At 32.7% G+C, this 27,530-nt stretch overlaps 2 protein-coding genes across 2 annotated transcripts in view; both read right to left on the bottom strand.

Annotated features, from left to right (window-relative positions):
* Positions 1-16,716, bottom strand: part of LOC126964626 (cell adhesion molecule 1-like) — a 58,672-nt gene extending 41,956 nt beyond the window's left edge. The window contains exon 1 of the mRNA XM_050807814.1: positions 16,522-16,716. The gene's annotated coding sequence lies outside the window, so the exon portion shown is untranslated. The remainder of the gene's footprint in view (positions 1-16,521) is intronic.
* Positions 16,717-20,962: 4,246 nt separating this feature from the next.
* LOC126964735 (uncharacterized) lies at positions 20,963-22,303 on the bottom strand. The gene has a single exon (XM_050808009.1). It carries the CDS (start codon positions 22,301-22,303, stop codon positions 20,963-20,965), a length of 1,341 nt encoding a protein of 446 aa, XP_050663966.1.
* Between the last annotated feature and the right edge of the window lie 5,227 nt (positions 22,304-27,530).

Here is a 27,530-nt window from a genome sequence, read left to right as displayed (position 1 = left end):
TAACAACTTTGCTTTCACCTTTTCATGTGTCAACATAATATTGTTCGTGTTCGATGTGGTTCTCAACAATAAGCAAAATAAAAAACTACACCAACGGATTGTATCTCTCTTTTCAATGATGGAATTAGTACTATTTTATTACTAATTCTATAAATAAGCGCATACTGATTGAGCAACGTAAATATTACAGGAATAACTTTTTGGAAAATGAACGTTAGAAGAACAACCACGAGAAGTAGTAAGTACCCGTCATGAAGACGCGCGTGATCACTGGATTTTGTGCGGAAGAAAATGCAATAAAAACACACGTATATCTTGCCGAACCTGCGACAAATTTACTTGCCAAGATCATTGTAAGTATATGTGCAATAGTTGTTACAAAAATTACAGCTAAGACCCTTTTTCTTAATTTCTTATAGTAGTTAAGTCAAAATTTGATTTCAGTTCCAAAGAATTTATAAATACTTGGTTTTCTGATCTTAATTTGCAAAATAAAAGAATTTTTTATTACTTTTTTCTACTGTTATGTAAGTTATTATTTTTTTGTTATATCCAATAAATAAATACAAACTGAGCACTGATAATATTATTATTAATCGTTCTAAGTAAATGGATGACGCCTGTCATCCGCGCGACCTCTAATGGTATGATCATAAGCGTGACCACTGTAGGGTTAATAATAGATAAATTACTTGAACAAATCTTAAATGATAATTATGCATTTGGCGACGTTTATTTTTGGAAATAACTAATCCTTACTTTAATAAGCAGTGTTTGGGTCTCAACCTTGATATAAGTTAACTCATAAACTCAAAAACTATAAGCTTGTTAAAAATATCCTGTATTGTGAAACGTATAATCAGTTGAGTACTTAAGAAACAGCTATGGAGAGTTAATTGAAAGAACCAATACAAAACAGGTTCACAGAATGAACACTCATTTTTATACGAAATGATTTATTAGAAATTTCAGCGTATATTTTGAAATATTTATGAACAACGCATATAATATTTTTATCGCGTTATTAATAACATACGCAATTGTACACTTTTCGGTGGATTAAATCGTAATATTATTTGTAGCAATTGCTATTTGAAAGTTCTGAATATTATTTAACAAATTAAAATATATTATCACACAAATAAAACTGAAAACAAAATTTTATGAACTATGTAAGCCTTGAATCCGCGACCTTTCGCGTTCCGTGCGAGCGCTCTTCCCAACTGAGCCAACCGTTTGAGTGACGTATTGTTTATTAAACCTTGTATGCTTTTGTTCAACTCTCAGGTTGTGACTTCATCTACAGGATCTACTTTACATTTGATTAGGAGATTAACTTGAGATGTCGCTCATTCAAATCTAAACAATCTATGTTATTAAAGTGAAAACCCTCACTTCTGGGATTAACTACACAAATAAAATTTTAAACAAAATTTGATGTACGATGCGGGACTCGAACGCGCGACCTCTCGCATTAGTATAAGCGTCTTTCCAACTGAGCCAACCATTCTCAGATTTATTGGTGTAATTAATCCCAGATGTGAGGGTTACTTTAAAAACATAAAATAGTTAAATATATTCTTGTAAAAAAATATTGTCACAATCTAGGATCGCTTTAGTTGCACGATAATGGAATTGAAAACATGTTACAGTCTTGTGAAAAAATATCCTGCAATTTTAAAATGGGTTTCCAATAGTGCTGTACAAAAGCTATATGTGTTTCATTGCAGTTAATGTTATCAAGTTTTGTAGCCTTAATTATGATTCGTCTTCGAGACTGTAATAAATGATCTGTAAGAGCTTAAAGCTATTTCTTTATTAAGAACATTTTCTAGATACACAAAAAAGCTTAAAATTTTTTTTTTTTTAAATGAAGTTTCAAGATGAATAAACTTTTTTAAGCACGCTGAGCATATATGAGGTATTGAATGAGAATCAGACGTCACGCTCCTATTTGTAACACTCGAGTAAGGTCAGCTGAAGTCAAGAGTAAAATATTTTTTATAATCATCCCTTAATCGCGTCGAGCCGCCTCTACTTTTTTTATCTAAATAAGGGACGAGACGATCAGGACGTTCAGCTGTTGGTAACTGATACGCCTTCCCCATTACAACGCAGTGCCACTCAGGATTATTGAAAAACCCAAAATTCTGAGCGGCACTACAATTGCGCTCGTCACCTTGAGACATAAGATGTTGTCTTATTTGTTCAGTAATTAAACTAGCTACGGCGCCCTTCAGACCGAAACACTGTAATTTTTACATATTACTGCTTCACGGCAGAAATAGGCGCCGTTGTGGTCCCCATAATCTAGCCGGTATCCTGTGCAAAGGATCCTCACACTGTACTAAATGTTAAAAAGTTATTTACTTTATGAATATTAAACTAAAATATTGTTGTATGTCGTATTATTGACCTCACATTGATGAAGTGTTCGTTTCTGTCGATTGGTCCTTAGCACACGCTGTTTACCGTTTTAACTGGCGTGTAAGCTCATCTTAAGTTTGTACCAAAATTAATGGACGATTCGGCACTCGAAACTGCGCCTCTCAGGTTCCATTCGAGTCCTCTTACCAACTGAGCCAACCGTCTGTGTGACGTAATGACCGTAAATCCTGGTATGTATTGTTACTCCTTAATTTTAAAAGACACATGAACAAAGTGATTTTCCCTTAATAAAGACATTAAGAAAAAATTTTTATGGACACATTCTTCGTTTAATCTATCTAGCAGCTTAAGTTAAAGTAGAATTACTTATTATCCTAAGTTTAGACTAGATTGTAGTACAAGTGGGGCAATATTATAATAATTACATAATAATATAATTGTTATAATATTGTGCCACTTCATATATCTAGAGGATAAAAAAATATGATAAATTTAGTCATTTAAATTAAATATATCTTTATTTAATAATAAAGTTTAAGCTTATTTGAATTAAGTTTTAGTTGACTTTAACTTTGACTGACATTATTTTTACTGCCAATGACATTTCATAATAAGCTTTCCTGGTTTAGCTCCGCATGAATGAAATTTTACATCGGTCGACAGAAATACGAAACTTTTTCTACGTATTCTATTAAAAAGGCATTTGTAACGATGACGTGGCTATTGGGATATAGATTGATTCCTAACGAGGAAACGCGAATGCATGAAGCAATCTTGCGTGGGAAGAGGTAACGTATCTCCGCCCGATTCCACAAGGTCATTGGTCAAGGCTTGGTCGTAAATGTTTTACGTAAAACCTCAAAGGTCTTTCTGACATCTTTATATATGAAAGTCTGCTTTTAAAAAGAAACCGACTGACTGATCGACCAACGCACAGTTAAAACCGTTGTGTCTAGAACCACAAAATTTTGCACAAATATTCTTTTAGTGATGTAGGTGTGCCACTAAGAAAAGATTTGTGAAAATTCAACCCATAAGAGTGTCAAATAATTATGCTGTGTCAACAATTTGTATGGAACATTAAAATATATTTGCATTTTTGTTGTATGAATTGAGTGCGACAAAAATAATGATGTCCAAAATTCAACCTTAGAGGTTAAAATAGGGGATAAAAGATTGAACTAAATGTCCAGGCCAAACTCTTAGGGCTAGAAACTTAAATCTACCCGCACATATTCTTCTTATTACGAAGGCATTTACTACGAAAAGATATTACAAAATTCAGGGTAGTAATTCTTATAAAAGTTTTTATGAAACTTTTTATTCCTTAGTCATATTTGCATAATATTTCGTATGAATTACGTACGGCAACTCTATTACGTTACTCGGTATTTATGAATAACGTAATATAGATTAAAATAGTAGTTACTGAAGATATTGATAACTGGTAATTAAATGTAGATCAAGTAGCCAAGAATTTCCGTAAAAGGTCGATCAGGCTTCACAGACTGTGACAAAACCCGGGTTACATAACTGGACATTAGGTGATGCTGGATGGTGGAAATATTGGAATTGGCCAGGCAGAATTATCGCATCTGATTTCTACTGCATACAGTTGGTGATGAAATAGACAGGATGTGGTCTTTTATCACAATAAACTACATACAACTTAAGCCACTAAACAAAAATTAATATACTTTGGATGGGAGTAACAAATGAATCCGCCATATAGTACTGACTTTACTTCTTTAGATTTCCACATGTCTCTTCAAAATTCTGTAGGTAGTGAAAGGTTAACATCAAGAGAGGAGACAACATCTAAATGTCACGTTTTTTTGAACAGACGTCTTCAAATTTCGAAAGCTATGGTCAGTCACCACAAGATGGCAAAAAATCATCAAACAAAATGGTTCATATATAATGTTTATGTACGTAAACTCTAAAGAAAAATGTCTTAAATTTTTATATAAAAATTGAAGAAACTTTGTCCACAACCTAATTTTATAATTATATAATGTACGCTATAATATTTAAGTAATAAGTTAACTTATCGAGTCATTCAAACGATAAGCAATTTCTGCCATTTGATATGCTCGAGTTTCATTCTGAAAATTAAAATAATAAACTCGACAATTCTCGATAAATGGTAATGAAACATAGTATGCTTGCTTTAGCAGACGCATAGCTTATAATAATTTTAAACTGAATGAAACTAGGCATATATTGCATGAGGCATCTATTGAATACACTATTGAATAGAAATTTGCACGAAACACAAAACTTATGAATATTTAATAGCTTATATTTGAATTTAAACTGGATTTCAGTTCATGCATGAACCTTTTGTTTATATATTCTGAAAGAAACAACATATTCATTTCAATTTTTCCATTTCAAATATTGTGATTATTTTCATTTTAGGTCAATGTTTTATTCTTTTTGGAATATGGAACATCAAGTACTTATCGATAAACCTCTTCTTTTCTTTTTCTTTTCTTTTAAAACAGATATTTTTTTTGATAATAAGGGACGAGACGAACAGGAAGTTCAGCTGATGGCAATCGATACGCCCTACCCATTACAATGCAGTGCCGCTCAGGATTCTTGAATAGCCCCCCTGCACTCGACACCTTGATATATACCATAAGATGTTAAGTCTAATTTGCCCTGTAATTTCACTAGCTACGGCGCACTTCAGACTGAAACACAGTAATGTTTACGCATTACTGTTTCACGGCAGAAAAAGGCACCGTTGTGGTACCCATAATCTAGTCGGCATCTTGTCGAAGGAGCCTCCCACTGATAAATTAGGACTAGGAGGAGATTGAATTAGACTTTTACAAAAGAAAAAAATTTTTTTTACTATCTGTTATTGGAGCAAAAACAATGACAGCCATTACACCCTTTTCTTGACGCCCTTTAAGGCACCATGTGTCACATGTCTCAGTACTATTTTGTGCATAAAACTAGAAACTTGAAGATGTTTTAATGAATGCGAATGAGAAACGACCGTATCGGTGACCTGATCACACTCCTTTCCAACACCAGACTAATCACAGGAGAGTTGCTTAACTTACCTAATCAAGTAAGCTATATCTCCAACTTGCTATATATAACTATAGTTTACCTAACATCGCAAGCAAAGTTCTTAAAGTTTTTCCTTTTTAGTCTTTACGATGGCCTATATTATTCTTAGGCGACTTACAAATTCAAATTGGAAAGTGGCTACACATTAATTTTTTTTATTACTTATTATATACCTATTATATACCTTAAATAGGTAATAACCTATTATTTGTGTTTCGTTGATAAATTATTATGTAAGAGATTTTCGAACTGATTACATATGGTCAATATTATCTTCTGAGCTTAAGACAAGTTTGAATATTAATTGAAAATAAATTACTACTACTAGGCTCCGTAAAATTGCTAAGTCCTTTAAAGTGGATTGTGTTATATTTTATAATAAACTCCCAAAGGAAATTAAAATATTACCTATTAAAAAATTTAAATGTATCGTAAAAAATAAATTAACATCTAAGGCCTATTATAATGTGAAAGATTATTTGAATGATAAAGATAGTTGGAATTAATGATCTAAATTTTGTTAATGAATATTGTTATACTCGTTTGAATGCTATTGTAACTTTTGTACTTCATCCTGACTTGCACTAAATAACTTATAATGTTTTACAGTGAATAAAGATTTTTTTGACTTTGACTTTGAAATGAAGAGTGAATTAACAAATTAAATGTCTTGTAAATTATACGTAAAAAAAATATTCAAATTTGGAACAAGTTTACTATCTTAAAACTTTTTTAATGGAAGAGGAGGACAAATGAGCATACTACCCGTATGCTCATTTGATGGTAGGTGATCTCTCCTGCAGCACCAGAGGAAATCCCTTCATTTCCAATATTCCAAAATTCCCAAAGTCAATCCCTACAGTTCATGAGACTGACACAAAATAAAGGCTAAAGAAGATTTAATCGAAGATCAGTCCAATAAGGAAAATCATAAATTTACACTCATAGCATCAGAAGTAGTCGGAAACATAGTCGATTTATAATATCAAAATTAATTTTTTTGTTAAGATGACACAGAAATGTAGCAACATTTTTTGTGCAAATTGTTAAGTAGACGAAATTTTATCAGTGTATTTAGTAAATTATTTTCAACACTATATCAGCGATAAATAATTCTAGTTATAACAAGGTTAGATAAACAAGAAAGATTAGTATTACTGACTACGAGTTCGTAGCGTCTAAAAGTACGTAGTGTCTACGAGTTCGTAGTATATAAGAGCGCCCGCTACGACTTCTACGAGCATCTCAATCGTTCCACTATCATATTATCATAATCCTGGGAAGTAGTAATAACCACGATATTACAAGCGGGAACGCTGGCAATAAACAAGACAAAGGGGTAGTTGAGGAGGGAACAAAGCAAGATTTGAGGTCACAGCTTACATCACAGATACCTCAATGTACCTAGATAGGTTTTCGCTCACTGACGATATCTTAAGGTAACTGAATCTATTTTCTTATTCATGTGCCTTAGATTTAGGATTATAGATAATTTTTGATTCTTAGTGGTCATAGTTCACATTTTAATAATAAAACGAATATTTACCGTTCCAGCTTTTCAATGCTTTTCTTAAATTCTTTGTCTTAATTATTTCATTATCAACGGAACAAGACAGTTAAATAATAATAATCTGCACAGTTGCTTAGAACATCAAAAATCACAAACACGCAAGCCAAAAAGCGGTTGAGTGATGGAAAGTTAAAAAAATACACATGACATCATGCCTTGCCGATTTTTCTAATACTAGAAAATTTTGGAATACCAAAGAGAATTTTGTGATTTTTAACGTGTTTTTCATTTTTTTAAACAATTATTTACAATCGCTTCGTTCTTCGATATAACACAGCACTATTATAATAGCAATCGAGTAAAGCACTATTATACTCACATCTTAGAATGTTAGTGGCTTAAAGACTAGAGCCGTACGGTTCAATTCCGTACGGTTCCGTAACAATATTTTATCGGTTCAAATTGAATTGAATTCAAATCAACATTTATGCTACGCTATTACTGTGAATGAAAACATCCTGTAGAAACCTACATACAACTGCAAAGTTTTCCAATAAAGGTTATGAGTGATTGTAAAAATGACACAGGGCTTAAAAGGGCCTGTAAGGCAAAATAGCTAAATATAACAGGCACACAGTACACGTTTAGTTCCAGAAAACAGACTTACCTATTCAAATCTACCATAAATCATTTATACAAACTTTGCCCTCCGGGTGCAGAAGAGAAGTATCCTTGCAGTGGACTTAATGATATTATAGACCTATTTTCTTGAAGTGTTAAATTTGATTTTTACTTTTACGAATATTTATTATTTTCTAATAAGAGAGTTCATTTTAAGTAATTCCTTTCATCATTATTCGTTGTGTTATAAAAATATTGAGACAAATAAAACATAAGTCTATTCGTATTGCTAAGTAACAAATAACATCGCAAATAGACAACAATGCTTATTGTAAAATAAAAATATTAAAACGCTTTCATTGTGAGCAATAAGTGATAACGACGTTCTTTAAGAAATAAATCGGGAAAATATCTCGGAATTTTTCTCATTCTTCCTCGTAAATGTTGAGTTTAACGAGCTTTTAGCTAAAACAATAAATTTCTGCACGCTTATATAGAGCTTTATTGAGTTCGCTGTGTAAACTGCTCTATAGTACCTACTTAAGTTGGTGTCTTATGAACGATATTATTTATTTTGTTTAGAATATGAAGTTTTTTAGTATCTAATATTTTCGATTATTTGTAACGTATTTTTTTTTATGAAAATAAGGTACGATACGAGCAGGACTTCCAACTGATGGTAACTGATACGCCCTGCCCATAACAACGCAGTGCCTCACGTGTCGCTGAAGAGAACCGAGTGACGCTCAGGATTCTTGAAAAATCCAAAATTTCTGAGCGGCACTACAATTGCGCTCGTTACCTTGAGACATAAGATGTTAAGTCCCATTTGCCCAATAATTTCACTAGCTACGGCGCCCTTCAGACCGAAACACAATAATGCTTACACATTACTGCTTCACAGCAGAAATAGGCTCCGTTGTGGTACCTAGCCGGCATCCTGTGCAAAGGAGCCTCCAACAGGTAAGCGTATGCTTGATTTTGCCAATGCACTATAAACCGCAAAGTCAAACCTCTAGTTGTGATCAAGCTTATCTTTTTTGAATAGTTAGTTGGATGCATAGCCCAAACTGGTCGGTTTGATCTTAAAATGGCTTTATTCAACCTTTTTCTTAACGTTTTATCGCAAATTCCTACATCTATAGACTCAACACAAGTTTCATCAAGATTTCACACAATTTAGATCTTATCATGCATACCAGAGTTTCAATGCAATACTGTTTACTGCTGCTGGACAACAAACGTTGTTCTATTAAAAAAAATATATTATCTAAGCCTGGTGGACTGGTGGTGTGCATAATGTCTATTACTGCCAAACAACTGACGTTATTTCAAATAACACTGGGGATAAGGTTACATTAAAACAGTTTTGTATAATGGTAGTTGTTAAAATTTTATTGTTTTAAAGTTTCTGCACAATTTTCTTATTTTTTTAAATGTAAGAAACCTTCTACGAAGTATTACAAAACATAAAAAAAAAGATGAATTAAATGTTATTATAACATTTTCTCGCAACACCAGCGGAATCACAGGAGCTCTTCCAGCCCTTAAGGAAGGTGTATGCGGATATTTCGAAGGTCCCAGAAGGACTTCACAAGGTTGCTCATTCCACAGCTTAGACGTACGTGGAAGAAAGTTCCTAAATAACCGTACTATGGATATGGACACACACATCCAGATGGTGGGGATTATTTTTATCAGTTTCTGTCATTAATGAATTTTGAGGATCTCTTGCAGTTAATAATAACAGTTGACAGTGTAGCTATTTTTAAAACGTGTGCTTTTTCTTTGTCGACCATAACCATGCCTTCACGGGTTGTCTTGTATCACATCCGAAGTCTGTAGAAAACAGAAAGGGGTACTCCTACCGCAATCCTCTTCAAGCAAAGAAATAGTCAAATAAGACATTATGGCCTAAATTCACTCGCTTCAACTCAATAAACTTACTTCAATTTCAATTAATGTACTTAAAAATCTGAAGTGGTTTTCACTAACTTGAAAAACCACTTACAGTATTGTATTTTCAAAGTTGAGTTTTCTCTACCTTCTAATAAAGGAAATTCAACAGTATAACTGTTTTTTAAGTATTTATACACTCTTGGCCACTTTATTGAAAACTAATTACTTAAACGATGATAGTTGTTTATTAAAGTATTTTTCACAATGCCTCTAAGCAAAAAGTTGAGTTGTACTTAATGTTCCCGTAATTGATTTGAGCAGTATGTAAAAATAACCGTATCAACCATAAAACTATTTACTAGAATGATTAAATGATTTTTGATGATGAAATGATATTTTATGAGAATAAAGGACCAGACGAGCAGAACGTTCAGCTGATGGTAATTGATACGCCCTGCCTCTTACAATACAGTGCCGCTCAGGATTCTTGAAAAATCCTAAAAATTCTGAGCGGCATTAAACTTGCACTCGTCTTCTTGATACATAAGATGTCTCGTTTGCCCAGTTATTTCATTAGATACGGCGCCCTTTTGATCGAAATACAGTAATGCTTACACATCACTGCTTGATGGCAGACATTGGCGCCGTTGTGGTATGTGGTAATTATTTAAAAATAAGTACGTGTAATAAATGATTAGTTATTGTTCACTATAATTACTGAAAATATGATAAAAAAATTACACTAAAAATGCATGACAAGGAAAATTACAGTTACAAATCTGTTATAACAAGTTGGTGTCCTAGTTGTACCATCGATTAACAGGAAAAAATAAAAACTTTGTTATTAAAACAAATAATTCCAATAACTCTATACGTTCACAAAATTATTTTTTTATATATTTTTATAACACTTTATATAAGTACGAAGATGAATAAAATTAAGTCTGGCACCCTGCTAAGATACAAAATAGCTTTACGGGTAAATGTATTTTAATAAAGATCAAGCAGCTGTTCCAGCGGTATCTCTATTTAAATGTTTTATTGAAAAATTACTCTGATGTAAATCTTACCAAGGTGAATCTTGAAGGCCTGGGACGAGATAATGATTATTTTATAGGAATAGCTACAACACAGATCAATATTGTGGAAACTGTTTTTTTTATTTACACCCATGCTTTACATCCTCTATTAAAAATTCTGAAACAGTTAGCTTATTACCAACATTAAAACACCCAATGTCCTAATAGACTAGAATTGACAGCATTACATCAACTAAACAAGTGTTGTAAAGTTGTACTGAATTTCATAACAATACACCTTTCTTTTTTTTTCTATCCCTTCATGCGCAAAGAGTTTCAACAGACAGCCACATTCTTATTGCTCGATGCGTGGTATCTGTATGAATTAAAAAAAAAGAACATTTTCGTATACGCGCGTTCCACACTACCAGAACGTCGCGCGTCGAAAAAAAAGTAGGTTATTCGAATCCCCGGCATTTTTGCTTCGATATTTTTATTGTTTTGTTTACAAAAAATTACTACATTGTTTTGACTGTATGAAGGCTGAGTTTTGACAGCACACCGCCAGATATTTTAAACAGTGCAAAAGAACATAATATTCAAGTGAATTTTAATAATTGCACGATACAAAATGTAAATTAGTACTAAAATAAATAATTCTTTCATTAATACTTAGTTTATTTGTATATAATCAGTAATGGATTATATTAGGTTACTACTGGACTGACTCTTTTAATGTTAGCAGAAAGCTTACTGTTTCAGAATCTTTTAGAGGATTCATATTATGGGTGTAGATAATGTCTTGTATGCAACTGTTGATAATTAATTAGTAAAACACTCATGTGATAAGTACTATTATCACAACCCACATTCGTGGTTTAATTCCCCTCTATTACACAACAATTGCATAAATAACTATTAAAAACACCAATACTGGTTACCCCTTTTATTTTTTCGGTAGTGATTTACTCGTAATTATAGACATCAAATGTATCCAAAAGGAATCAAGTTTAAGAAAATAAATCCCTTTTAACTTACAAGGGCGCTGATGAAAGAGTGTAACCCTATTTACTTAAGTGTTTGTCCTTTAAAAGATGATTTAGTTTCCAGATCTTAGAAACCACGATGTTTTAAACCTTACTGTAAATGAAAATTACATCAACAATTATTTCACAACTGTTCTTGAACTTTGTTTTACTGTTTATTCTTATTACATGAATATTTATTTCAATTCCATTTTAAAATTAAAAGTTATTTATTTATTTTATTCCTAAAAATAGTTTTATATATTTTTTTTATGAAAATACGGGACGAGACGTTCAGCTGATGGTAATTTATACACCCTGCCCATTACAATACAGTGCCGATCAGGATTCTTGAAAGAACCAAAAATTTTGGGCGGCACTACAACTGCGCTCGTCACCTTGAGACATAAGATGTTGTCTCATTTGCCCAGTAATTTCACTAGCTACGGTGCAAACCTCAGTAATACTTACACATAACTGCATCACGGCAGAAATAGGAGCCGTTGTGGTACCCATAATCTAACCGGCATCCAGTGCAAAGAAGCCCACTGGTATATAACTACCCTTAATCCAAATATAAATTCCTTTTTTTGAGATTTTCTTCGTATTTTTAATTTCTACTAATGCGAAAATAACGTAATAAAATGAAAATATAAATAAAATGCAAATAAAAATATCTTTGATAATAAAAGTGACTCGTACAGGGTAATAGGAAACCCCAAATATTCGAGGTGCTATACTCCGTCGCCTCGAATGACGTCAACCTTTTTAACGCCCACGAGCACTTTGAGCTCGGCTTTGTAAGAAACTTTCCAAGAACATAAATTATTTCCACTCAAAACGTCTGAAATATCAAAATAGAAACGAAAGCTGTTATTACAAAAAACACACTCCCGACCTCCTTCGAGATTTACTTTGGCGTAATCTGCAGGGATTAGCATCGCAAATGCGAGTTATGTAACGACGTTGCGCATTACTCATGAATGTTTATAACTAGTGCTGATACGTGGAAACGTATGATACTGCACTATTTGGGTGAAACTTAGAGTATCTTAAGTTGTTACTCTTAGCTCTATAGCTATGTTCATATCGTTTGCCGAGTTACGTCTAAAACACATGTCAGTGTATAAAATATTGCTTGATTTATGTAATATATCTCATTTTTAAAATATGAGAAAAATTAACGGGGCATGATTGACATTAATTAATCATTTTTTAGGTTGAAATCAGTCGTGTTAAAAATCAAATCTTATTCTTCTCGCCTCATTTATTCACATTAACGATTTCTTATGAAATTGCAATATACAATTTGATTTAAATTTTATTCAAATGTACTCATAAAGCTGAGCATACATTAAATGATAATAAAAATATGTAACAATTAGAGCCGCAATAGACGGATATTTTCTTTAGGCTAGGTTGGTTTACCCACTAACTTTAGTAATAACAAACATGTTAAAGTACCGGTTAAACAAAAAATGAGTTGCACCATTTGAAAATTTTAGATGACGTCATAACTTTAACTGTAAACCGTAACCGTCCAATCTTCGCTGGTTAAAGCTATTGTTAATGTTAAATAGCTAAATAGTCAAAAGTTTCAAATAAATATTCGATATATACTAGCTAAAAAATCGACCTGCCAGCCTGAAAGTGCGAGACCAATTTTGATTTGAAAATGTGTACGTAAATAAAGGTCTAAGGGGCTAAACCTGTCAAATCGTTTACAATAACGCTTACTTTTTCGATCTTTTTGTATCTGCGTCAGAGATTTTCTTCTATCTTCGTGACATACCTAATTACGGCGCTAAAATTCTATTACAAATAAACAAAATATCAAAGAAACTTCATTCTTCTAATTAAAATTAAATACGACTATTTTATCTAAGCCAGTTTTTCCTCTGCAGAAATATTTTACTTTGGTCAGTTAAATGTGATTATATAAAATTTGGCATAATATGCCGAATTGTGAAACGTGAGTTTATGATATAATATTATGTGAAAATATGTGTGTGAATATGTGAAAATATGCCATAACAATTTATGTCATATTTTCACATTGAAATTTTTTATTTACAACTTACTTTGTGACTATGAAGGGTCGGTTAAATACTAACAAAAATACGTTCTTGGACTAAAAAATTTCACGAGTAAATGCATTAGTTTTGTTCATTTGTGTATTACAGTGGACAGTGACGGTTCTTAAATAAAGGAAACAAACATGCGAAATAGTAGAGCAAAAAACGTACAATAAAAACCAATAACAAAATCAAAATTTGCGTATAATCTCAATCATCCCTCAAGACCTCAATATTGTATAAGATATTGGCATTAAAAAAAAATGGATCGGTCACTGGACTAATACCATTCCAAGACTAATTAGAACTGTGCTACCTCTAGCCATATGCCAAGTGATTAGGCAGATTGCACGATAGTAATTAAAAAAAAATAAAAAATCTCAATCATAAGAGACATGAATTGAGCAAGGGTAATTGTGATGGAGACAGGCCCGAAGGTTCGTAATTGACACACACAGAACAAATCGCCGACAACGCTAACAAGTAACGCTTCATCACTTCGTCCTGCATTCGAATATTTAATATCTGGTTCGTACTCGAGTACCAGATATTGAATATACTGCTAATCCGAAAAAGAATATTGGTGCTATGGACAAAAACTCTCCCCATTGTCATGCGCTAAGATTCCAACACGAGTGAGTTGGCATATTTATTAAGAAAGGTTACGCTAAGGATCAAGCCTTTTTCTTTTTTCTCAAAGTCGTGGTAAATGTTAAATAATAATATTAACTTTGATATTCAAAAGAATATTTTTTGACTCGAATGGAAGAATGAAGATGTTTGTACCAACAACATATCAGAGACATAATCGTAGCCGTACTAACCTTGCTTATCATTCCTACATCGATCGTATTTGTCGCCAATTTAATACACTTACTCAAAATAATTAACAACTTAATTTATTTAATTTCACGTCAACTTCCTTTCGTCGTAATGTCATTGACTCCCTGCGTAAGGGAGCTAATTTGTAGAAATTACTATAATTTTTGTTACACTACTTTAAATAATCTGTATGTCTCTAAATCTTTTGTATATGCCAGTTATTGATATTTTTGCTATGTGTCTTTTAGTTTTAAATCTCTTTGTTGATATTTTTAGATCTCTGCACAAATATTGTTAGTTTGTCTAATAAAGTAAGTAAATAAATAAATTTAACAGTATTAATTTTTTGCTAGAATTCATAAGCTTGTGTAATTAAGTGAAATACAGCAATATTCTTTATCGTTTATCTCACAACATGAAGGAAAATTATTATTATACTTAAAATTTACTGTTCCATAGCTTGTTCGAAATAATTTATTTTGAAGCAATAGCTTTAAGTGTAATAACACTTCATAGTGTTAGAAAGAATCATATTTGATATTGCACATGATCACATTGTATATGATTATGAAACATAAATTATGACTTATAAACCGGTATTTTATGTCACATTGGCTATCCGAATTTGGATGTAGATGGATCCGAGAAAATGTACAAAATACATGTACCTTTTGCAAAATATAAAAGAACTATTGTAAACTTTTAAATGGTAAAGTTTTGTATGGTATAAATGAATTTATAGCCAAAACCACACCGGAAAGAAGCAATCACTTCCAGGCTATTACACTGCCTGTTATAATATTTATTTGTTGTAACACAGTCTGAATATTGAAATTTAAAGTAGTAGCTGTTTGACTTTCTTGCGCCCGTTTTATTAAGGTCTGAACCTCTTCTCTTGTGAATAGATTTGGACTATCAGATTTGAATTTTTCAGTCAGATATTTAATTTGAACAAAAATACTCATATTTGGAATGGCATTATATTTAGCAATAGTTAACATTTCAGTGTTTGAAGTAAAAATTTGAAGGAAATATATTGGATCTTTCCGTTTTACTTTCTTCTAAATATGATTTTGTTTTGATTATTCGAACTGTACCAACTTATTCTACGAATATTAAAAGTGTTCGTAATGTTTTTAGTAGGTCAAAAAATTATTGTTTGAATACTTGTTCACACCCGCACACTAATTCGAAAAGGTTCTAGCTATGACAGATAAGTTTTTTTTAGAGATAACATACTGTACTCTCAATTGATACATTAGTGAATTTCATGGCTTAGAACCTTTTGAATTATTAAGTTTAATTGAACCTTTAAAATAATATTGTTGTTAGCTATTTGCTTTATTGTTCTCCATGTAGCTATTTTTTTCACGGAGTATTGTGTTATATAGACATCTTTTAAAATGTTCGGGGAAATTTTTTAAAAAAGTGCTTATTTTAAACATTTACGCTTGAAATACGGCAAAATTGCAAGTGAACTAATCGATATAACGATATGTTCATGACTAGGCTTTTCGTAAAGTGTACGCTTCCAGCCAAAACAATTACCGCTTTAAGGCTTCATTATAAGCCATTTTAGTTTCGTTCACATGGCCTTATATAACAAACAACCTATGTGAATAATAATTAAAATAAATTTTGTTAATTTTAAGCAAGAGCTTAAAATAAGCTTAGAATTTCAAAACATTGATGTAGTTTTAAGATGTTTCCACATATTTAATTTCATATATTAATTACCCTAATATTACTTTGCTGAGAAATGTAATCGACTTCCAAAGACTCCGTTATTCAACACAGTTCCAATTTTGTTATATTTAATTTAAAAAAAAAAGTTTTCGTAATCATCAACGAAATTGCGCAACGTATTCGGAAAAAATTGAATATTAGCTACAAACTTTTATTTGAAATTAATTCTTCAATCTGCACTGATATATATTACAAATAAAATTATTCTCTTTAAACTAATTCAGATAACTTTTCATAATGACGTCACTTTTTATTTTTGCTTTAACACTAGTTGTTTTGAGTTTTATAAAATCATTTACTGTATACATAATATAAAAGATAATACTCACATTATTCAAAAAACTTATTCACAATTAATTTCAGATCACAACTCGCAAACCACTATTGTTCTTTTAATATCATCAATACTCTTTTTCACTTATTATAAACCTGTCAAATTTAAACTATCCGTTTTACAAACACGTCACCACTGCACTCCTCACTCGCGAAATTGGCCGTTTGATAGTCCTGTTGCTCGCTCGAGAGGCTGAATAGTACTGAGAGTTGAGACGGGAGCAAGCGGGATCTGCGTGGGACTCCGTCTATTTGATGAGTAAATACTGCGTCAATTCATAATCAATTCTACTAATATTTTTCATATTACAAAGCAACATTACCAGCTTCTCGACACCTTGTTACAATTAATATATGATGGGATCTAAAGTAGGTTAATCCTTATAAAGAAATACATGGAAATTACTGAATCAACTCATAATAAATTCCAAATAGTTACTTGTTTACGCTACGAAGCAAAATAACTGATTTGGTTACAATTTAAATGGTTTATTCATATCTTAGTTAATGCTTATAAGCAAATACGGTGAACTAAAGATTATTTATTTTGTACTAAAATCTTCTAATTAACTAGCTGACCCGACAGACCTTGCCTGTACATAATAAATGAAATACTATTTTTTTTAAGTTTGTCAATAATATTTCATGAAATTAACAATAATTATTTCGTAAAATATGCTACCTATTGTTATAATGAAATTGTCTTACAGCAGAACTGTCAAACAGTACGTCAATAAATTCTCTCATAGAAGATATGTCCATGCAAAATATTGGAAATAAAAATAATTATGGATCCAAATCCAAAAAAAAGACTATCCTATCTCTCAAGTTGGACTAATCTGCACTCCATGAAGTAATCCTCGTTAAAATCCGTTCATTAGTTTAGGAGTACACTGGAAACAAACATCAGGACACTGAATTTATATATATTAAGATATTAATTTATTTTAGTACTTGTAGGTGTCGTACTGATTCAATAATCATTTATTTACTATAAGCTCTCTCTATGAATAATATTTTATAATTTGTTTTTCAAATATAAATAATAATTTGTAGATTATATAATATATTTACTTAAGGATAATAATTTGATATAAATATGCCGTTGTCTGGTGAAGTTGGAGAACCAAGATCGTTAATCTCAACACGAAATGTTTTGGGAACAAAGTCTCGTGTCTTTGAAAAGTTTTCAGATTCTCTCCCGTTGCTTCTTCTATAGCGGTTTCTTTTTGGTAATTGGTTTTGTCGTGAGTTGTAAATGCGTCAATTGTACAAAATGATAAATGTTTGTTGGAAATATGTTTTTTCGATGTCGACCGAATTAGCTGGGCTGTTTACTTTTAACCTTTTTTTTTAATGACAGTTTGCAGCGAGACGAGCAGGACGTTGAGCTGACTGTAAATGATACGCCCTGCCTATTACAATGCAGTGTCACTCAGGATTCTTGAAAAACCAAATATTCTGAGTAGCACTAGTCTTGCGCTCGTCACCTTGAGACAAGATATTATGTCTTATTTGCCCAGTAATTTCACTAGCTATGGCGCCCTTTAGACCGAAACACAGTAATGCTTACACATTACTGCTTCAAGGCAGAAATAGGCGCCGTTGTGGTACCCATAATCTAGCCGGCATCCTGTGCAAAGGAGCCTCCCACTGGTTACTGAAATAGGTAAAGATGTTTATTATAGGAGAAGGGTAGGAATATCGTTATCTGTCCATAAGAGTATCAACATGAATACAAAGTCACCAAGTCTATATTATCCCGATCCCTTTGCACCCGCCAGCTTGAGACTTTTTTTTTAAATAAGAGATAAGACGAGCAGGACGTTCAGCTGTTGGTAACTGATACGCCCTGCCCATTACAATGCAGTGCCGCTCAGGATTATTGAAAAACTCAAAAATTCTGCTACGCTACGGCGCCCTTTAGAATGAAACACAGTAATGGTAACACATTACTGCTTCACGGCAGAAATAGTCGCCGTTGTGGTACTCATAACCTAGCCGGCATCCGTTACAAAGGAGCCTCCCACTTAGATGGAATATCTCACATATGACATGAAAATTTCACACTAAGATAATTTTAGTATAGCAAATATGCACCATTTTTGAGGTGTTAGGTCAGTTTATAAGGTTTACAAAAAGCTTAACATCTTAGTTACGACCAGAATTCACATTCATATCATAAAAAGAGATGCAGACGAATTTACAGGTAAACACAGCTTGCGTTAAAACAATATCGCTCGGTATGGACACGGATTAAATATTAATAAAAATATGGAAAACAAATAATTATAACGAAAATTTTGAAAACAAAATTGCTTTTCAGTTTGGTTAAAGAATTAGACAAATGATTTAAGTTTTCTTTAGTGTTAATTCTGCCAATATTTGTTTTTAATCAATTTGACACGTGTTTCGTCTCTACACGAGGCATCTTCAGGACGTGTAGTCTCGCCAAAATCTGGCACGAGACTGTCTCGTGCCAATTGAAGTATAATCGTAAATTAACATAAAATATTGGCGGAATTAACACTTAAGAAAACTTAAATCATTTGTATTTTATTTATTTTATTTTATTAAGAAAACCAACAGCATATTACAGATTAGATAAACAACTAATAATATTTTACAATAATAATGCCATGTTATTGGCATTATTATTGTAAAGGTTTCCCTTATATTATATTATATTAAATTTCGGTTTCCGAAAAATTTCAACATGGTGCCTACCATACCTACTAAACAAAAATGAGATTTATCTTGAGATTATATAGGTCGTTTCATTACATAAAAAAAAACTGTTACTAAATATATACATAAAAAGTAATACATAAATATGTATACTATATGTGGTAAAATAAATAAACATATTAATATATTATGTTAGTGCATCAGTTACTTAGATGTATCATTGAAAGTAGCAATGAGTTCTGATTTGAATTTAGATTTATTTATGGTGAAAAGATCTACGTGACTGAAGGTTGTGTTGTAAGTATGTATTGCTCGTGATATGAAAGTGTTTTTGGAATAATTTGTATAGTGTAGTGGTTCATATAGTAGATTCGTGTGCCTCGTGCGGGTTGACGGTGTACAGTATGATATTTTAGAGGTCAATTTATCACAGTCAACAAAGCTGTTCACAATATCAAATAGTAGGCTCATATCAAGTAAAATGCGTCTCTGCTCCAACGTTAATAGTTTGTGCGCTTTACAACTGTCATAATAAGAGCCGGTGTGTAATTTTTTACGGTAGTTTAGTTGGTTTAAGAATTTTTTTCTTTATACGTTCCAAGCGTTCATTGTAAATTATATGTTGTGGAGACCATATTGGACAAGCATATTCCAGAATACTCCTGACATATGCATAGTAGATTACTTTAATAGGTTCTATATCAGAAAATGGTTTGCACGTGCGTAAGACAAAGCCCAGATTTCTTATGCTTTTTTTGCTATGTTGTTAATGTGGTCGCAGAGTAACATTTTGTGATCAAAATATACTCCGAGGTCGCGAACATGTTTGGATTTCTGTAAAAGTGTGCTATTTAAGGTGTAGTTATAGTCAAAGGGCTTTGATTTACGCGTATAACTGATTTGCACGCATTTGAGTATGTTGACTGTAATGTTGTTTCTTTTATAATATTCAAAAAGACAGTCGAGATCCTTTTGCATCAACTGACAATCATTTATAGATTTTATACTACGATATATCTTCTTATCGTCAGCATACATAACATATTCAGAGTTAGCTAAGCAGGAACCGATATCATGAGATATGCATTATAAAACATGGCCCTAAATGCGAACCCTGTGGTACACCGCAGGGAATATCAACGAGATCAGACCTGTAACCACTAATCACAACCGCTTGAGATCTATTTGAAAGATACGACTGTACCCAACGAAGTAAATCTCCATGAATTCCAAGGAGCTGCAGTTTGTGGAGAAGGGTGACATGATCCACACGATCGAAAGCTTTTTCAAAATCAGTGTAGATCACGTCAACCTGACCACCACGTTGCATGTTAGAAAGTACATAATCGGTGAAGCACGCCAGGTTCGTGGAAGTCGATCGCCTCCTGAGAAAACCGTGCTGTTCATGAGGAATGGATTTAGCAATTATATGATAAATTGAATTGTATACGATAAGTTCGAGTAACTTTGCTACAGTGCATAGCATTGAGATACCCCTATAGTTCTCAATCATTGTCCTGCTACCTTTTTTGTGAACAGGCACGATGTATGCTGTTTTCCATCTGTGTGGAAAGATACCTTCACTTAGAGAGCGATTGAATATGATTGATAAGGGCAGGGCAAGACTTTTTGCACACAAGTGCCAGAATGTGGAAGGAATACCGTCGCAACCAACGCCTTTCCTAGTGTTAAGGTTTTGGAGCATCTTAAGAATAATGGTGGGATTTGTTCGTACACATGAGTATGCGTCTAGCCCATGAGAGACGTTTTCTGGAAACTGATCCGTCTTATGGTGATTAACGAAAGCGTTTTTAAAAATGAGTTAAAACCGTCGCAAATCTCTTTCCTATCCAAAAATTTGTCGATGCCCATACTTAAAGACTTAGGGTAACTGGAACCCCATCGAAGAGCTTTAGCAAAAGTCCAAAATAATTTAGGATTCGATTTGATATTGACCTGGCAGTTTGAAGTAAAGTTATTGAAACATTGTTTTTGTACACGTCGCTCCCTACAGCGAAGCAATGTGAATTCGTCATAGTCTGTTGGGTTACCGTATTTCTTCCATCTTTTGTGAGCTTTGTACTTCTCCCTGACAATTTTTATAAGAGCAGAACTGTACCACTTAGGGTACGATCTACTCGGTTTTGATTTACGTAAAGGGACGTACTTATCTACACAAGCATACAAAATATCATAAAAAACATCAACCGCCTCCTCGATAGTGCCTGTTCGCAATAAGCTAGGCCAGTCATGTGCGCTCAAATTTTCACTAATACTGGCGTAATCAGCTTTATAAAAACTTCTCCTAGGAATAAAAGATTCACGTAGCGGCTGTTTGTTAAAGTCTGTTATGTTAATTGTAAAAGGAGGATGAGCACGATCTACGTTAACCAGCGGAGTATGGTTATCACATATTAGAAGTGGTAGGTTTGAAAAACATAAATCTAAAGTATTGCCTGCGTAGTTTTTAAGAAAGTTAAATTGTTTTAAATTTATAAATTCTAACTCCTCCACTAAGTGCATGCCAGCAGCCTGCACTTCTTTGGGGCCTTTTTTTAAGAATAATGGACAATCGTTTTCCCAGGAAATACAGCTTAAATTAAAATCTCCAATGACTAGATAATTTGAATTAGTATGTAAATTATTAACAAACAAGACTTGTTCTTCTAAAGCATTTATATTATCGGACATTATTCGTGGTTCAGGTGGTATATAAACAGCGCAAATAATTAAATCCGAATGAGAACCGCAGACACGCATAGACAACGAAACCCATATCAACTCGACAGCGATAGGCTTAATAGACGCGCTCGAGTCGAGTACCAATAGTGTGACACCTAAAGTTCTTCGCGTTAATATCATGACGCCGCCCCCAGTGCTCTTGCCAGTAGAAGCTAGGTCGCGGTCCGCTCGGAACACGTCGTACCGGTCGTCGCAAATCTCGGCGTCAAATATTCCGTCATGCAGCCATGTGTCTGTAACTATGATAATGTCGAAATCGTTACATAAAGTACTTTGCCGCAGTTCTAAGCACTTCGTCCTAAGTCCGCGTACGTTTTGGTAGTACACGGTTAAGTCCTTATTGTTCATTATGACGACGTAAAACGACTAAATTGTATAACTATTACAATTTTTGAAAACGTTAAAGGATAGACGTGTCTGTAAAAAGCATATATACCGATTTCTAAGATATATCTATGAATCATGTTTCCGTTTTGGTTAACCAACCGTTTGGTTTTTAACATGTTAAAAAACAATTTCATATATTTTTTTAACATACGCTTAAGTGAGAGATTTTTCATAATATGAGATGCAACAGATTTATAAAATAAAGTCAGATAGCTTTGTAATATTAGGCAGTTTTTCAAGATAAACATAATTAATATAGTAATAATTATATGTAATATTTGGTCTTGTATAATACCAAATTCTATAATTATTAATCTTAATGCATTCATAGTAACTCCAACCAGGCCCGGAAACAATTGTGTGTGATTTACTACATAAAATAAAGTCAAGTTCATTAAACTTTTTAAACAGTACATACACAAATAATTCTCCACAATATACGCAAGTGGTATGCGACAAAAATTCGAAATACCTACAAAGATATATACAAAGGCACGTAAACGATAATAGTATTAACGTGTGTTACTATAATAGTCAAAATAGTATACAGATGATCGCAATGTTTTAGCAGAATCAGGTAGGTAGAACAACAAAATAGTCAGAAATACATTCAGTGAATAAATTAATAGTATTATACTCCGCTCACTAAATAATGGTGCGAGACTGTTATGTGTTGTAGGTAGTAATTTGTGTTTAAAAATATTTAATGTATTTTTTAAGTATTTATAAATAGTTGATTTCATAAAAATAGACTTTGATAAACAGTTCAATTGTAAATTTTGTTGCATATTAAGAAGGAGAAAATAAAAAATATAAACTATATTCCAAATAATTATCCTATGTACCAATATAACCATGTGAGAAAAATACCAAGTCACAAGAAATCTGGTGCTGCAATAATTATTGTGTAAAATCAAAGATCGCACCAATACAAAGCGCGTGAACCATAACTTGTTTATGCACTTAATACAATACCTTCTGGTCAGTGGCGTCAAAGAGTAGTAATTATAAATAGAGAGGCGACAGAATTTTGAGCGGTTAGTTGTACATCGAAACAGATAAATTGTATAAAGGTGTATGGATGATAGAGAGATAAGTTTGATAATATATAAATGTATAAAATAAAAGTATATGTTTGAATTACAAAAACGACCTATACAAAGTGAAAAAATTAACCTGGGTGATCCTGTTATTATGCATTAGGAATTTACAATTTTCTTCAGGTCCTCTTCGTCCACTATTTGTATAGCATGAGTGGTGTCGTTTTTTCTGGTATAAATCCTTCCGTTTTTTGTCCAAACAAATTGATACAGCCTCTGTTTCGCTAAATCTCTGCATTTCTTGTATAGTTGTTTATTATACGGGGTTAGGTGTTCGTTAAAGAAAATCGGTTTTGGGTCTATAGGCAGGTCTATGTCCTTGGTTGTCAGTCGAAGTTTCCTGAGTTTCGATAATAATACATCTCGTAGTAAGCGGAAACTGACCTTTGCTACGATGTTGTTGTGTCGTCCTTGTATTTTAACTTTGGGTGTAACGAGTTAAACCGAGGTTTATATGAACGATATTTTTCTCGTCGAGAGCGACTCCAGTGACCGCAGCTATTTTCAGAACGATGCTCATCAAATTTTCGTTCTTGAATTCGGGTAATCCGACTATTTCTAAACAGTTCCTGTCTTGTTGTTCTTTATTATTAATGTCGTTTCTCAGGTAACGGTTTTGCTCTTTGATATTCGATATTTCTTTTTCCAAGTTGATGATTTTCTTAGATTCTTTACTTAAGTTTTGTATTTTAATCTCAAAATCACCAACTTTATTGCACGTAAACTGCACTGAATTTTGAGTTTCATCTAACTTGGACTGCATTGATCGATGCTGACCTTCTAATTCACGTATAGAGACTGACATACCTTTGCATTCTTTTTTCATTTCTGTGATGTTAGAGCTTAAAGTCAGTTTTGATGACAGAGTTAAGATTGTTGTTAATTTCTGAGATTTCTTTTTGTATTTCCTGCTTGAAGACTTTGAAATTATTCATTAATTCCACACTGAACTGATTGAAAATTACTGTGAAGTCATCCCCGTGTTTTCGCTTTCTCACTGAACTGCACACAGGATCATCAGTTTTCACTTTCGATAGATCTGAATCTGAGTTATAATGATGAGGCGGTGATCGCATCGTCGACATGTTGATTCTGTGTATTTTCCGTTGTTCTGTGATCACAGTGCCAAGAGATACTGGGCGAGCGTGAGATTCAAATTGCAAACTATATTACACAATTTTGTGACTTATTGTAACAGCTTAAAGCAGAAATTTAATTGACCTTCACTTTAAAATATTTAATAAAAATTGTTAAGAAACCGAAACGAGACGTCCGTAGCGTACGAGCGCACCGCGTGTGTATAATTATGGATTTCCGCATAGTAACGCCTACTTGAATAAATTTTCTTAAAGAATTAGAAAAAACATCCTGGACATCAAGCCATTATGATCCAAATTGGTATTCATTACATAAAAGGGCTTATAATTACTTAATCTATATTTAGGTCTGAGAACTACCAAGGATATCTGTACAAGCAAGTGAGGGCCATCCATTTTTCTCTGATAAAATACTCTTTTAGTTTCAGCGAGGCTTTAAGTGCAGCGAATTTCTTGATCTCTTATTTTAAGTTGATCACATTCTTTTATTTCTAATAAAAAATAAGACTTAATATACACAGCTCTTTCATATTTTTGTTTATAAATAATTTAATCATATTAAAAAAATACTTTTTGTTAGGTCAGCAAGTTGGATATTATAATAAAGGTTAAATTATACTTTTTTTTGTGTTTATTTCATAAACTGTCTAATCCTTCGAGTACTGATCCCAATACTTCGAGTACTTCTGCGTTGCACTCGATTAAAATACGCATTTTAAATGTATTGCTATACGAAGCAAAAATCCATGCAAAATTTCATTCACCTCAATCTGTTAAACTTAATAACAGAGTCAAAATTCAGTTGTTTGACTGACGAACGTACAATGGACGCGAAATTGAATACTTTACCTCTCCTATAACGGGATATTTTTTTCATAGATTATAAATGAATTATGTACAGAATGACAATTAATCATTCATAATCTTTATTTGCATTACGGATAGTTAAAATTACAATGATTTTAATTAGAGTAAAATTAGATATAAATTTATTTCACGTGATCTTGAAACAATAAACTTTAAACTGCAACGAGTAATCGATGAAACAACGTATATAAATCTCTTAAGTCCAGATTGACGGCAATAAACACATAATCCGGGATGTGGCGTGTCTGTCTCTTACAGAGAAAATGTCACAGCTTCTGCAACACGTAAAGTTTTAAAACTGGGGCAGATGAGAACTACTTTAAACATGCATCATTCTCATGACAATGAGTACCTTTGTGTAATTTTGAACGCTTCATTGCAATATGATAATGTTTTGAATAATATACATTTCTATGAACGAAATAGAGTGAGTTTTTTAAATATTATGACATTGCGACCACTTATTTCTGGTTAAAATAAAATATTGAAGAATGGTTTGTGACCCACTTCACAAAATACTGGATTTTATTGTTTTTTTGCTATCAAAAAAATAGTTAAGTGTTTGTAACCAATATAAAGAGTGGGTATTGTTTTTTAAATATTGTGACATCGGCACAACTTATTTCTGATTAAAATAAAATATAAAGGACTGGTTAGCGACCGACTTCACAAAACTCTGTATTTTAAAGTTTATTGGAACGAAGTTCCTTACGGCAGGCTTAGAGGGGATAAGGATTTTGCTGCGCGACCGAACTGAAAAAATGTGATAGTAAAACCGTAAGAAAAAATACGTGGAAAAAAGTGCGTGGAATAAAACCGTTAAATGAGACGTGCGCAGGCGCGACAGTCGCATACACAAGCGAGTAGTGTATAATACCTATTTTAAGTAATATTATTTCCTAAAATACTGAATTTCCTAAATACTTTCTTGTACTTAAATAAAAATTAATCAGCAAAATTTAAGAGAAAAATCTAGAAAACCTACATAAAATTGAGCACGATTTTTTTTGCAATTTGTGTCGATTCTACATTAGCCGAAGGAACTTCGTTCCTACCTGGTGTCCCACGACACCACATTCTTTTTTAATTATATGAATGTCATTAAGGTTCTAAGAGAGGCCAGAATTCAAACCCTAAAAAAGGTTTTATTGTAACTCAATCAGAAATATTGTATTCCCGATCATTTCAGTGTGCCCCTGGTACTGTCGTCTATATAGCAATGTGTGTTGGAGGTGTCCAACATATCATTGACATGCACAATAGTTAAGTGTTTGTAATCATCTATCTATAAGTGTTTGTAATCTATCTATTATAATCATATATCTATAATACTACAATATAATCTATAAAATATTTTGAGTCTCAACTGTTCTCCTCTGCTTTCAGATTTGCACAGATTTATGTGTAGAAATTTGTTCCTTTATAATGCCCTTTCCGGCTTGTAGGTACCTACGTGTAGCGTGATCAATCCTAACATGTGTCAATACAAATACCTATATAAGTGTTATTGATGCGTACGTACCTATAACTGCAGTCAACAGAAGGTGATCATATGTAACCGCTCGCTGTAACAATATATGTAAAATACAAGTAATTTGTTTAGTTACTTGCTCCGCCGTTTATCGTTTTTTAATAAATAAAAAAATAAAATCTGTTTATTTCAGACTGTTGGCCAATAAGTGTTAGTATTTCTTAGAAACATGTTTTTTTTAAATTGTAAAGAGTTTAGCCAAATAGCCGAGGCAGAAGCAGATAGAATTCTGAAGCTGCAAGGTCAAGGCAATATATCGGATGCATATACACCTCTCAGGCAAACTCTTAATTTTTATTGAGCGGCTTTAGCAATATTTAGATGTGTGTGGTCGTTATCATTATGAAAGACCACATCATTTCTGTTAATCAATTCTGATAGCTTTCTCTTAACTTCTTGCATAATATCATAAGTTGTTGGCATTAGAGATCCGAATGGATGTTGCCGCCCGGCGATAAAAGATCACATTGCACAGGGTCACAGCATCGCCCTATTACGAGGTAATGAACGTAGGTTTTTCCACTACCTATTTCGGATGTTCTTGTCCTACTTAAGCCAATTTTTAGCAACAGTTAATTATCCATGCCAATCCA

The sequence above is a fragment of the Leptidea sinapis genome, chromosome 5 (genome assembly GCF_905404315.1).
Source record: "Leptidea sinapis chromosome 5, ilLepSina1.1, whole genome shotgun sequence".
Classification (NCBI taxonomy): Eukaryota; Metazoa; Arthropoda; class Insecta; order Lepidoptera; family Pieridae; genus Leptidea; species Leptidea sinapis.
This window is presented reverse-complemented; position numbering and strand designations above follow the sequence as displayed.